Raw genomic sequence first — 14,516 nt, 5'->3', positions numbered from 1 at the left:
TGGGGGTTAGGTCTTCAACTTAAGAGTTTGGAGGGGACACAGTTCAACCCATAACAATACCCTAGCTGACCATGTCTTTCTTCCTCTTCCTGATCATTTTGATAGAATTAGATAGTCTCAGAAGAAAGCATGTAGTCTTCCTCTCAAATTAAAAAAAAAAGAAAATGAGATTGTCCTCGATATCTTGATTGTGTCTTAAGAGTTCTTTTACTACAGATGAGTGGAACTTCATGGAGTTGCACAGACCTTTCAGTGTCAATGGTCTTTCTCCATTTCTCAGCACAAGACATTTTCTGTCATCTCCTTACACCCAGACACTCCTGAAATTTCTCTAATAAGGTGCCAAAAACATTGTTCTGAGACAACCAGCTGCTAGACACATGGCAGGGCTCTCTGACATGTCATCACAAGGGAATTCTAAATAGTCTTCAACTGTGATAATCTTGACATTGCTTGGAGGAGTCTAACCTGCTGTCAATGAAACCTGTATTTAATTGACCCAGCATAGGTGTCACCTAAAAATCTTACATATATATATGAGATTATACTCATCAATTTTTCCAATACAGTCTGTGTAAACTGTGCTTATAATTATGTGCACAATATTTACTGCTATTCATATCAAGAAACTCTGAAAAGCTCATGATTGAGCAACATATATAGATACAGATATCTTAAAGTTGCTGGTATTATCCCCTTTTTAGTATTTCATTGCATCTAACTGCTCCACAAAATAGGCAGAGCAAAATTTCAAAGATAAGGAAATCAAAACACTTAAAGTTAAGTGATTTGCTCAAGGCTGAAACATTGGCAAGTGCCTAAGTGAAGACTGGGATCCAATTCTTCACGCTTCTGTTCCACTGTTCTTTCCACTAAACCATATTTTCTGGAATGCCATTTTCCTTAAGGAAATTTCTGCTCTCGTTCATCTGTACATTTACAGGCATACCTCGTTTTATTGCACTTCCCCGTATTGAACTTTGCAGATACTGAGTTTTTTACAAGACCCTCCACCAGCTAAAAGATTACGACTCTGAAAGCTCAGATGATGGTTAGCATTTTTTAGCACTAAAGTATTTTTTAATTAAGATACGTATGTTGTTTTTTTAGACACAATGCTATTGCACACTTCCCAGACCACCGTATGGTATACAGATAACTTTTATATGCACTGAGAAACCAAAAAATTCGTGACTCACTTTCTTGTGATATTCTCTTTATTGCGGTGGTCTGGAACTGAACCTGCAAGATCTCTGAGGTATACCTGTATTTGTTTTTTCAGTGCCTAAGATGCAATTCAAAGAACGAGTATATACTGGAAATGAAAATGATGGGCAGATAGTTGCAATGATCCACAGGAGTGGAGATGTCCAGTACAGGTCTTCAGTGAGATGCTACACGCGACAGGGGTCTGCACAAGTGATGATGGACTTTGAAGAACGCCCAAATACTGATATCTCGATCATCACATTCCTCCCTGGTAAGTTTGGGCTTTAAATTTTTATTTGGAGTTTGAGGAGGCCAACTTTTTGGTGAGAAATGTATATTAGGGAAATACAAGTTCTTGATTCAACAAGCTCATGACATGGCTCTATGTGCACTAAATGATCATAAGGTAAGGTAGATTGTAACAGGTTGAATAAATGTCCTTTTATCAACTTATTGATTAGTTTCCAGTGATGTGCTATATTGTTTATTCAAAACTTATTCAGTGGAGGTGGCCGGCCCTGTGGCATAGTAGTTAAGTTTGCACACTCTGCTTCAGTGGCCTGGGGTTCACAAGTTTGGATCCCAGTCATGGACCTGTATACCACTCATGAAGCCATGTTGTGGCAGCATCCCACATACAAAACAGAGGAAGTCTGGCACAGATGTTAGTTCAATGACAACTTTCAAGCAAAAAGAGGAAGATTGGCAACAGATGTTAGCTCAGAGCCAATCTTCCTCACCCCTAAAAAAAAAAAACTTATTCAGTGGGTAAGGGCATATCAAATGTATAGATTTCACAGTGCTCAGAGATAGTGTTCAAATGACAGAAATGGAAGGATATAGATGTCACACTTTAGCATGTATCCAGAGTCTTAAAATGTTTGATGACTTTGATCCAATAATTGTATTAGAAACTAGTACTGTGGCCAAATTAAGAATGACCAACCAGCACAAGCCTTCTAAATTTGCTTCCTGATCATAATGCTAGAAATTCATAAACAAAACTGGCATTTGCTTTTTTTCCCTTTGCTTTCTAAGATGAGTGACAGAACTTAAAGACAGACATTGAAGAAATTCCCTGTATAAATAGGGACCTGTTGTTGCATATGTTCAAACATGGTAGTCATTCATTCAGTAAATATTTATTAAAGGCTTACTACATGCCAGACAGTGTTCTCTGCACCATTGATAGAGCAGGGAAAGCAATATCCTTGCCCTTGTGGCGCTCACATCTAATTGCAGATGTATCCTTTTCGGCCTATGGGATATGATTGGCCTGCTGTCATTATTATTGTTCCAGGTGAGACAGAGAAGCCTTGTATCCTTGAGCTGATGGACGACTCACTGTATGAGGAGGTAGAGGAACTCCGCCTGGTTCTCGGCACCCCACAGAGCAGCTCTCCCTTTGGGGCTGCAGTTGGTGAACAAAATGAAACTCTGATAAGGATCCGAGATGATGCTGATAGTAAGAAATCATTTCTTGTGCTCAACTGTAAATTGGGAACTGAAATCCATCTATGTTAAAGTTTTAGGTGGCTCAGAAAATAACCCCTTCTTTCTGTCTAGGGTTTTAAAGTACTTGAGAAATAGGAAAAAGATTAAACCAAATGGTGAATGAAATAAACCATCAAAACTGGAAGTTGATGTTGGAGAATGTGGTTTATATCTAAAGTCTGAATCCCAGGCATTCATACTTGCCCTGCCCTCCTCATACACCCTCGGGTGCAGTTAGTCCCAAGCCAACAGTGTCCTCCCTCCCCTCCCACTCTCCGTAGCTCACTCCCATGAAATTGTTGGCATATGGAGACTACCCAGAGCACGTGCTCTTTGGGAGCTAGTTAATTCCCAAGGAAGGAGGTGGGCTATTCGTGCTCAGTTTCACCTAACTCACCAGTAATATTGGGTGAGGGGACAGAGAGAAGCCAGGACTGTAATATAATTAAGCTCCCCCCATACGGAAGAAACATAAATGAAGAAAAAGCATTCCCCTTACAATTTAATTTGTCCGTATTTCCCACAATTGTAGAGACAATTATTAAGTTTGGAGAAACGAAATTTAGTGTCAGCGAACCCAAAGAACCAGGACAGTCGGTGATTATAAAAATTCCAGTGATTCGCCAAGGAGACACGTCGAAGGTTTCCACCGTGAGAGTCCACACCAAGGATGGCTCAGCCACCTCTGGAGAAGACTATCACCCTGTCTCAGAAGGTACGGGGGCTCCCAGGCCTGTCTCCAGATGGGTCATGTTCATACTGTGTGCTGGCGCCCTTGAAAAAAAGAAGAGAAATATCCAATTGAGATGAAAATAGACATACTCCTTCAATTTAATCTCCTTCAGAAAAACAAAGACACTGAAATTTATTTCCAGGATTTTCTTTTTTTACTTAAAGGGTATATGTATTAGGGAAATTTTGAGTAGATGGGCTAGATGATCTCTGTTTTGAATCTGCTTTAACGTTCAATAGGTTTTACTTCATTATGGTAATCAGATATTAGATAATAACTTTCCTGGAATATTCTGTTACATTGAAAATGTGCATGATAGCTGAGATGATAGTCTATTTTAGTTTATAGAACGCCAATAATTTAAAACTTCAAGCTAGAAAACTTTTTATTAGTGGAGGGCACTGAAAGAGGGGTGAAATAGCAACTGCTGAGACATGAATTCTCTGGGCCTTAGAAGCCCATTACAGATGCCTTTCATCTGTGCATCTCCTTCTTCAAGTTGTTGGACCATTTCACCACTTACTTTTGAAATTTTGTTTTATTGAGGTCATAATAGTTTGTAATATTGTGAAATTTCAGTTGTACATGATTATTTGTCAGTCACATATATATGTGCCCTTTACCCCTTATGCCCAGCCCTCAACCCCCTTCCCCTCTGGTAACCACTAATCTGTTCTCTTTGTTCACTTGTTTGTTTATCTTCCACATACGAATGAAATCATACAGTGTTTGTCATTCTCTGTCTGGCTTATTTTGCTTAACATCATATCCTCAAGGTGTGTCCAGTTGTTGCAAATGGAATGACTTTGTCTTTTTTATGGCTGAGTGGTATTCCATTGTATACATGTACCACATGTTTATCCAGTCATCAGTTGATGGGCACTTGGGTTACCTCCATGTCTTGGCTATTGTGAATAATGCTGCAATGAACATAGGAGTGCATAAGTCTCTTTGAATTGTTCATTTCAAGTTCTTTGGATAATATGGTATTTCTACTTTTAATTTTTTGAGAAATCTCCATACTGTTTTCCATACTGGCAGCACCAATTTCCATTCCCACCAGCAGTGTATGAGGGTTCCTTTTTCTCCACATCCTCTCCAACGTTTGTTGTTTTTGTCTTGGTAATTATAGCCATTTTAATGGGCATAAGGTGATATCTCATTGTAGTTTTGATTTTCATTTCCCTAGTGATTAGTGATGTTGAACATTGTTTCATGTGCCTGTTGGCCATCTGTATATCTTCCCTGGAAAAATGTCTGTTCATATCCTCTGCCCATTTTTTGATCAGGTTGCTTGGTTTTTGTTGTGAAGTTGTATGAGTTCTTTGTATATTTTGGAGATTAACCACTTCTCATATATATGATTTGCAAATATTTTCTCCCAGTTGGTATGCTGTCTTTTCTTTTTGTTCATGATTTCCTTTGCCTTGCAGAAGCTCTTTAGTCTGATGAAGTTGCATTCGTTTATTTTTTCTTTTGTGTCCCATACCTGCGTAGACACGGTATTTGAAAAGATCCTTCTAAGACAGATGTCAGAGAGTGTACTGCCTAAGCTTTCTTTTAGAGGTTTTATGGTTCCACATCTTACCTTCAAGGCTTTAATCCGCTTTGAGTTAATTTTTGTGTATGGCAAAAGATAATGGTCTACTTTCATTCTTCTGCATGTGGCTGTCCAGTTTCCCAGCACCATTTATTGAAGAGAACTTCCTTTCTCCATTGTACATTCTTAGTTCCTTTGTTGAAGATTAGCTGTCTGTAGATGTGTGGTTTTATTTCTGGTCTTACTGTTCTGTTCTGTTGATCAGAACAGAACAGAACTGAACAGTGTGCATGTTTTTGTGCCAGTACCATGCTGTTTTGATTGCTATGGCTTTGTAGTATATTTTGAAGTCAAGAATTATGATGCCTCCAGCTTTGTTCTTTTTTCTCAGGATTGCTTTAGCTATTCAGGGTCTTTTGTTGCTGCATATGAATTTTAGGATTTTTTTGTTCTATTTCTGTGAAGAATGTCATTGGGATTCTGATTGGTATTGCATTGAATCTATAGTTTGCTTTAGGTAATATGGACATTTTAACTATGTTTATTCTTCCAATCCATGTGCATGGAATATCTTTCCATTACTTTATGTCATCATCGATTTCTTTCAATAATGTCTGCTAATTTTCATTGTATAAGTCTTTCACCTCCTTGGCTAAATTTATTCCTAGATATTTTATTCTTTTAGTTGTGATTATAAATGAGATTGTATTCTAGAGTCCTCTTTCTGTTAGTTTGTTATTCTAGAGTTTTCTTTCTCTTAGTTTGTTATTAGAGTATGGAAATGCAACTAATTTTTATAAGTTGAATTTGTACCCTGCAACTTTTCTGTAGTTGTTGATTATATCTAATAGTTTTCTGATTGGATTCTTTAGGGTTTTCTGTTATAAAATCATGTCATCTGCAAACAGTGAGAGTTTCACTTCTTCCTTGGCGATTTTGATGCCTTTTAGTTCTTTTTCTTGCCTAGTTGCTCTGGTCAAAACCTCCAGTACTATATTGAATAAGAGTGGTGAGAGTGGGCACCCTAGTTTTGTTCCTGTTCTCAGAAGGATGGCTTTCAGTTTTCCCTCATTGAGTACAATATTGGCTATGGGTTTGTTACACATGACCTTTATTTTGTTGAGGTATTTTTCTTCTATATGCATTTTATTGAGAGTTTTTATCATAAACTGATGTTGGATCATGTCAAATGCTTTCTCTGCATCTATTGAGATGATCATGTGGTTTTTATCCCTCACTTTCTTAATATGGTGTATCACATTGATTGATTCTCAGATGTTGAACTATCCCTGCATCCCTGGTATAAATCCCACTTGATCATGGTCTATGATCCTTTTAATGTATTGCTGTATTCTGTTTGCCAATATTTTGCTAAGGATTTTTGCATCTATGTTCGTCAGTGATATTGGCCTGTAATTTTCCTTCTTTGTGTTGTCCTGGTCTGGCTTTGGGATCAGGGTGATGTTGACCTCATAAGATGTGTTAGGAAGAGTTCTGTCTTCTTCAACTTTTTGGAATAGTTTCAAAAGGATAGGTACTAAATATTCTTTGAATGTATGGTAGAATTCTTCAGAGAAGCCATCTAGTCTTGGGTTTTTATTTTTTGGGAGGTTTTTGATTACTGTTTCAATCTCTTTACTTGTGATTGGTTTATTCAGATTCTCTATTTCTTTTTGGTTCAGTTTTGGGAGGTTGCTTGAGTTTAAGAATTTATCCATTTCTTCTAGATTGTCCAATTTGTGAACATATAGTTTTTCATAGTATTCCCTCTAATCTTTTGTAATTCTGTGGCATCTGTTGTAATTTATCCTCTTTCATTTCTAATTTTATTTATTTAAGCTTTCTCTCTTTTTTTCTTAGCGAGTCTTGCTAAGGGTTTGTCAATTTTGTTCATCGTCTGAAAGAAACTGCCCTTAGTTTCCTTGATCCTTTTTACTATTTTTTTGTTTCAATTTCATTTATTTCTTCTCTAATTTTTATTATTTCTCTACTTCTGCTGATTGTGGGCTGTGTTTGTTCTTCTTTTTCTAGTTCGGTTAGGTGTAGTTGAAGATTGCTTATTTGAGATGTTTCTTGTTTGTTAAGGTGGGCCTGTATTGCTATGAAATTCCCTCTTAGAACCACTTTTGCTGCATCTCATATGAGGTAGTATGGTGTATTTTCATTTTCATTTGTCTCCAGATATTTTTTGATTTCTCTTTTAATTTCTTCAATGTTCCATTGGTTGTTTGCTAGCATGTTGTTTAGTCTCCACATATTTGTCACTTTCCCAACTTTTTTCTTGTAGTTAATTTCTAGTTTCATAGCATTATGGTCAGAAAAGATGCTTGATATGATTTCAATCTTCTTAAATTTATTGAGGCTTGCTTTGTTTCCCAAAATATGGTCTATCTTTGAGAATGTTCCACATGCACTTGAGAAAAATGTATATTCTGCTGTTTTTGGATAGAGTGTTCTATACATATCTAAGTCCATTTGGTCTAGGTTTTCATTTAATTCCACTACTTCCTTGTTGACTTTCTGTCTGGATGATCTATTCATTGATGTAAGTGGGGTGTTGAGGTCCCCTACTATTATTGTGTTGCTGTTAATCTCTCTTTTTAGGTCTGTTAATAGTTGCTTTATGTACTTTGGTGCTCCTGTGTTAGGTGCACATATTTTGTAAGTGTTATGTCCTCTTGATGGAGGATCCCTTTTATCATTATATACTGCTCCTCTTTGTCTCTCATTGCCTTTTTTATCTTAAAGTCTACTTTGTCTGATATAAGTATGGCAACACTTGCTTTCTTTTGTTTGCCATTAGCTTGGAGTATTGTCTTCCATCCTTTCTCTCTGAGCCTGTGTTGTCTTTAGAGCTGAGATGTGTTTCCTGGAAGCAGCATATAGTGGGGTCTTGTTTTTGAATCTGTCCAGCCACTCTGTGTCTTTTGATTGGAGAATTCAATCCATTTACATTTAGAGTGATTATTGATATATGAGGGCTTAATACTGCCATTTCATCACCTATTTTCCACTTGTTCTGTATTTCCCTTCTTTCTTGTCCCATATATTTCTGACTGCCAGTTCAGTTTGGTGGTTCTCTATGATGGTTTCCTCCATTTTCTCTTTATTTATCATTTGTATCTCTGTTCTGATTTTTTGTTTAGTGGTTACCATGAGGTTTGTATAATAGAATTTGTACATGAGATGGTCCATTTTCTGATAACGTCTTATTTCCTTAGTCTAAACAGGTTCCATCCATTTCTTCTTCCCCATCTACATTATTATTGTCACAACTTATTCCATTTTGTGTTGTGAGCTTGTGATTAAAATGATGTGTTTATAAGGGTTTTTTTAATGCTTTCATTCCCTTTGTCTTTAATGTTATAATTAAGTGTTTACTAACCTGTTCTGATAGAAAGCTGCAATTTTCTGAATCTTTCTGTCTATTTATCCCTTTGCTCGCAGCCTTGTAAATCTTCCTCTTTTTTTTTTCCAGATATGAGGGCCTTCTTGATCATTGCTTGTAGGGAGGGAATCTTGTGGCAGTGAACTCCCTCAGCTTTTGTTTATCTGGGAAAGTTTTCATTTCTCCATTGTAGCTGAAGGATATTTTCACTGGGTAGAGTATTCTTGGCTGAAAGTTTTTGTCTTTCAGAATTTTCAATATATCATTGCACTCTCTCCTAGCCTGTAATGTTTCTGCTGAGAAATCTGCTGGAAACCTGAGAGGGGTTCCATTGTAGGTTATTTTCTTCTGCTTTGCTGCCCTTAATATTTTTTCTTTGTCATTTACTTTTGGCAGTTTTACTAATATATGCCTTAGAGAAGGTCTTTTTACATTGATGTAATTAAGGGTTCTATTAGGTTCATTTACTTGTAATTCTAGCTTCTTCCCCAGGTTTGGGAAGTTCTCGGCTATTATTTCTTTGAACAAGGTCTCTGCTCCTTTCTCCCTAAATTCTCCCTCTGAAATACCTATAATGCTTATGTTGCATTTCCTAATTGAGTGAGGTATTTCTAAGAGAATTTCTTCATTTCTTTTTAGTCTTAGTTCTCTCTCCTCCTCCATTTGGAGCATTTCTATATTTTTATCCTCTAAATTGGTAATTCTGTCCTCTATAGTATCAGCTCTGTTATTTAAGGACTCCAGATTTTTCTTTATCTCATTCATTTGGCTTTTCATCTTCAACATTTCTGCTTGTTTTTTTTTTTATAGTTTCCATCTCCTTTGTGAAGAATTTCCTCTGTTCATTAATTTTATTCCTGATATCATTGAAGTGTCCTTCTGAGTTTGCTTGTAACTCATTGGGTTTTTTATAATAGCTATTTTGAATTCTCTGTCATTTAGATGGTAAATTTCTGTGACTTCATGATTGATTTCTGAGTACTTGTCATTGTCCTTCTGGTCTGGACCATTAATATACCTCTTCGTGCTATTTGATGGGGTGGATGTGTGCTGCTGCATAGTGCTAGTGTCTGGTCTCAAATTCCACCTGTTGCCACTTGGTGGGGGGTAGGAGGTGCTGTGTATTCTGAGCCTGCCATGATCCCTGGCAGCTGTGCCTGTCCTTTGGAAGCTGTGCTGACTGGACTCATTTGTGTTTGCCTGCTGGCTGTCAATGCTTCACACAGATAGGCACACAGGTGTTCTGGCTAGGCTTTCTTGGTCTGGTCGACCAGCTGAGCTGTTCGACAGGTGGGGGGAGGGGCACTTTCTTTCTCATGTATGATCCCAGAGGTGCTTCTGCTCTGCATTCATTGTTTGCCTTCCTGGGGTGCTCGGCTTGGTGAAGACGCCCCTGAAATTGCTTGTCCTCCTTGGTGTGGAGCATTCCCACTGGCTGAGAGGCAGATCCAAGAATGAAGGCATTCCCACAGAGGGCTGCCCTTTCCCCCTCTCCTCTCAGAGCCATATGTGGTCCCATGTCCCAGATCACTGCCATTCAAGGAGGGAAAGGAGATTCCCTTTCCTCCTTACACTGCCTTCCTGGGAGTCCAGCACCTCCACTATCAGACATATGACTGCATAGATCTCTCAGACATCTGTTGTGTTTTGTGAATGTCCTTTGTTGGTTTATGAGGGTCCTTTTCATTGTATCTTTGAGGGAGAGTCTAAAGAAGAGCTCACTGCCATGATGCTGAAGTCACTTCTCCTCACCACTTACTTTTAAGAGTAATTAAAACAAATCAGATCTTCTCTCTGTCTATGAATTATTGGCTGACAGACTAGACATAAATTGATGTTCAAAATTAAGTTTATGAATTATTTGGAGTTCTACTTACCTCTTTGCTTCTAGCTTCCTACCTCTCACTACCAACAATCATTAGTTCCTGATGATCACAGAGCTTTAGGCATTCTTCTTGATCTCCTAACTTGTGAACAAAATTTAGAAAGTCACTGATAGTTATTACTGAATCAATAATAAATTCAATGAGACAATAGAAAAAAGTAGTGTCTTCTACCAAGGAGCTTGTATTTTCTATGCATATATGGTAAAAATTTGATAAACTACTATACAGCTTCAAAGTTATCCTCAGGTTATTCTCTATGTAAAGAATGATAATATGTTTGAAATAAATCACATACAGTCAAAAAAGAGAAGGAAAAAACCCTGATTAGCTACTAAAGTATAAAATAAAAAATAAGTCTTTCTATAATGAGTAGGTTTGACATGAAGGAAACACCTTCTAAATATGGACAATATGACCATTAAGAGAAATTTTTTTTAGAAATAAAACAATTCTTTTTGCTAAAACAGAAATAAAGTTATATCTATGTAGTAAACCAACAAATGAAGTTAAAAAAGTTAAATAACATTAAATCAATCTATGTCTCTTTTATCTCATAAATGTCAACATGCTGTTTATAATAAAAATTTAGTAATCTTTTCTGAAGCATATTCTAATTTCTCCTTTTATGGTCTAAACTGAGGTAAGTCCTTTGCAAATAAACAGAAAAAATTAAATACAGAATGGAAGTTAAAATCTATTTTGTGCTAAAACTTTCTAAAATGACAAAGACTAAAGTGATTGGGAAAACGTAACCATCTATCATCTAGCAAGTGTACTTTAAGAAAACAATAATTTAAGAATTTACAATAAATTCTTAACTTTTTAACTTCTTAGAGATTGGGTTTGTATAATTCAGAGGGTTACAAAGCTAGAACGCTTACAGGGTTAAGACAAGCATTGAAAATGGGTGAAGTAGGGTGAAGGGAGGGTGAAGTGAGGGAAAAATGGAGTGATGGAAATGTTATTGAACTGGAAAGTCCATTGGCTGCTGAGAAAAGACTCTTCTCATAGCCAGCTGACCACAGCCAGTTGGGAGGCAGAAAAATGAAATAGAACTAAAAAAAATATATATATTTTCCTATCAAATCCCCAGATTTTTAAATGTTAGAAACTAATTTTTAATACATCACACAGGTCAAAGCAAACAAAGTGGTGGGCCAGATGATCAGCCACTTTCATCCTCTGGAACAAGAACCATAAGCTCTCTCAGGGTATGAGAAAGCCCACATTGTAGAATGTGCTAAGGCTAATGTGGATCATGGCTGTATCTAGAAACAGAACAAATTTTAAAGATGAATCTGGCTTACTTTTTCATAATTGACAATAAAAAATAGAAGTAGGAAAAGAAAAATACATTGGAGATACATTTTCTTCTGCTACATTTTAAAAGATTTGTAATTTAGAATTATAATGTTGGAACTGCAATCACATCAGAAAGCAGCATCTGTTATCTTCTCTAATTGGAATGATTATGCATTATATTCTTTATTTCTCTTCTGAGCTGGTTTCTCAAAAGGTATGGTAAAACCAACAAAATAGTTTATCTAAGTTTCATAGTGTGGTCAGCTGTTTACTCATAAGTTCAATAAAATCAATTAATTTTTAATGTTTTATTAATTTTGAAATTGGTGATTAAAAATAGCATTCTTATAGTTGGATTTAGTTTTTGTGACAATGAAGCAATTCTTTCTAGTGAGGAGGGACAAGGGTGCGAGAAAAAATACCACTAACATTTATCTAAAAAAAGATTTCTCAGTTTTCGAGATTAACATCAGCAGCAAAAAGAAGTCTTTTAAAAATATAATTTAATATGATATTAAAAATCTCAACAATTTTATATCCAGCTTTTCTAGATATAATGTAAATACTATTCACACTTGCTAATACCTATGATCATATTTGTTTGACTTGTGTCCTACTGGTTTAGAAATTCTGGGAAATGAGAGGCAATTTCGTCTGTTTATGTCCTGATATTCGACCTGTTGATTTTCCATTCCATAACTCAGCATTTTTTCAAACTGTGGATCAACAAGTCAGTTTAGTAGCCTCTGATTAGAATTTTCTTCTGGATAAATGGAATAGAATAGAAAATGTTAGAGAGCAATGAATATAGTAAGAATAGGTGATATGTTTAAACTTTTTATTCCACTTGGTTCACACACACACAAATATACTGGGCCGCAATGTAAAATGTATTTCTCATTATGAGCCTTTGTCAAAAAAGCTTGACAAAAACTTCTCATATTCACATGTAAAAGATTTACATGTGATTTTGCATTTATAGAAATTGAATTTAAAGAAGGAGAAACCCAGCACATTGTTGAAATTGAAGTAATCTTCGATGGGGTAAGAGAGATGAGAGAGGCCTTCACTGTTCATCTAAAACCTGATGAAAATATGATAGCAGAGACGCAGGTAAGTAATAAAATGTGGATATAAATTCGTGGCCAGCATTTCATTAAGGATAATGCATATAAGCATCACATAGTGTACAATAAAGTAATGGGACTTTGGACAAGCTTTATATAGAGGAGATGCACAGAATCCCTTTTCACCTCCTAAATAAATTTTCTTCCAATTAGATCATAATCAAGAAATTCTTATCTCTTTCTTTGAAAACTCTTGTTGATAGAAACCCCAAAACTATAGTCACTGAGCCCCACACCAGCCCACTTACCCTCCCTGTGTCTCAGTAACAATTGAATTTGAGATTAACCTCCAGTGAGAAAGCATCATCTGAGCACAAAGATGAGACAATTAATTCAGTACTACAACTCATTAAAACACACATTTTAACTCACAAAGCTTAGCTTGCTAACCCTTAAAATTCCCACTTGTTAAATTCCCAATTTAATAAAGCTACTCATCCTAGCTTTATTAAATTGATGTCCAGAACCTCAATGACCAAAATGCTACAGTCCTAACACTTTTTTCTGTTTCTTTAATTTATATTATATCAGCAAACAAATTTTCTTCAAGATAAACATAGTTTTCACAGAATTGTGACCTTTAAACCTAAAGTAACTTTTAAAACTAAAGTCTTAATTACATAAAAAATGTCTTTTATTGTTACTTTTATGGAGCATTGTATTAAACTCTTTTGGGCGAAAGGAACACATAAAAGCTCCTTTTAAGAGTTTACATGGAAATAGATTTGGAAACTGTGATATTTAGTTGGATGTTGGAAGTTTATTCAGGAGCTAAGGAAAATTTATCAGCAAGGTGTTTGTGTCACCTTCCCAGGAGCAGATTCTAGGGGAGGAAGACAATTCCTCTACCTTTTGGGTCCTTCTGGCTGAGTTACAAATTAAATTGATATGAGACAGAAAAACAGGAGAAAATCAGACAAAGCTTTACAACGTGTATACATGGCAGAAGCCCAGGAAAACTGGGTAACTCACCAGAAGGGCTGAGGTTATCGTCTTAAATACTGTCTTTAGCTAAAGATGAAGAAGGATGTTCGGGATGTGGGGAGACAGTTATGGGAGGTTACCAGAAAAGGACAGTAAACAAGAGTAAGATTATTATGCAGAGTTAAGTCCTTGCCTTCCACATTGATAAGCGTTTCTAGAGATCAGGTCATCCTCCTGTTCCTGGTACAGAAAGGGAGACATCTTTACAAATGGAGATTTCCCTTATAAATGTAAATATCTCCTACAAAGGGTAACTGATACCTCGCTTTCAGAGCTTTGATGATGTCTGAAGTTTTTTAAAAAAATAACCAGCCCCAAATAATCCTCATGCCAAAGAGACACATCTTGTGATGGCAAATTCTGCTACCCTACAAGATGTTCACAGGTTCCTCTTCTGTCTGTGACTCAGCTTCTCCCTCTGCCTATGCTTCAGGCTGTGCTTCTGGTCTCTGCTCATTAAAGCTTTGCTTTTCTCTGGCGTCCACTTCAGTGCGGCCCTGCTATCACATGACCTCTAGGATCTGCCTTCTCTCAGAGTGCCTTTCAACTTTCCTTCCACTGTCAATTAATTGACTTTTTCATGGATCTTCCACTTCATAACACCCAGACAGATTTAGCTATCATCACAATTTGGAGAAAAAAATTAGAGCTCAAATACCTAGTGGACCAGTGGCCAACTCAGGCTGCCAACCCAGGGCAACCCAGGGAAGTATAAAATATGACCAACGTGCCAGTGTTGTCTGAAACAAACTACATGGGGCCTGTCACTCTGCAGGGGCTCTGCATGTGACAGTTTTCATCATAATGAGGCCAAAGATTTATCTAGCATCATAGGAAATGTCCTGTACAATAG

The 14,516-nt window shown here is 36.6% G+C and overlaps 1 protein-coding gene across 1 annotated transcript in view; it reads left to right on the top strand.

Annotated features, from left to right (window-relative positions):
- FREM2 (FRAS1 related extracellular matrix 2) overlaps positions 1-14,516 on the top strand; it is a 165,866-nt gene that overhangs the window by 125,538 nt on the left and 25,812 nt on the right. The window contains exons 9-12 of the mRNA XM_046664858.1: positions 1,283-1,480; positions 2,510-2,674; positions 3,236-3,418; positions 12,535-12,665. Of these exons, the coding sequence (XP_046520814.1) occupies positions 1,283-1,480; positions 2,510-2,674; positions 3,236-3,418; positions 12,535-12,665 (677 nt within the window). The remainder of the gene's footprint in view (positions 1-1,282; positions 1,481-2,509; positions 2,675-3,235; positions 3,419-12,534; positions 12,666-14,516) is intronic.

This window comes from Equus quagga, chromosome 6, assembly GCF_021613505.1.
Source record: "Equus quagga isolate Etosha38 chromosome 6, UCLA_HA_Equagga_1.0, whole genome shotgun sequence".
NCBI classification, from domain to species: domain Eukaryota; kingdom Metazoa; phylum Chordata; class Mammalia; order Perissodactyla; family Equidae; genus Equus; species Equus quagga.
Note: the sequence above shows the minus strand (reverse complement) of the source record. Positions and strands in the feature narration are given on the sequence as shown.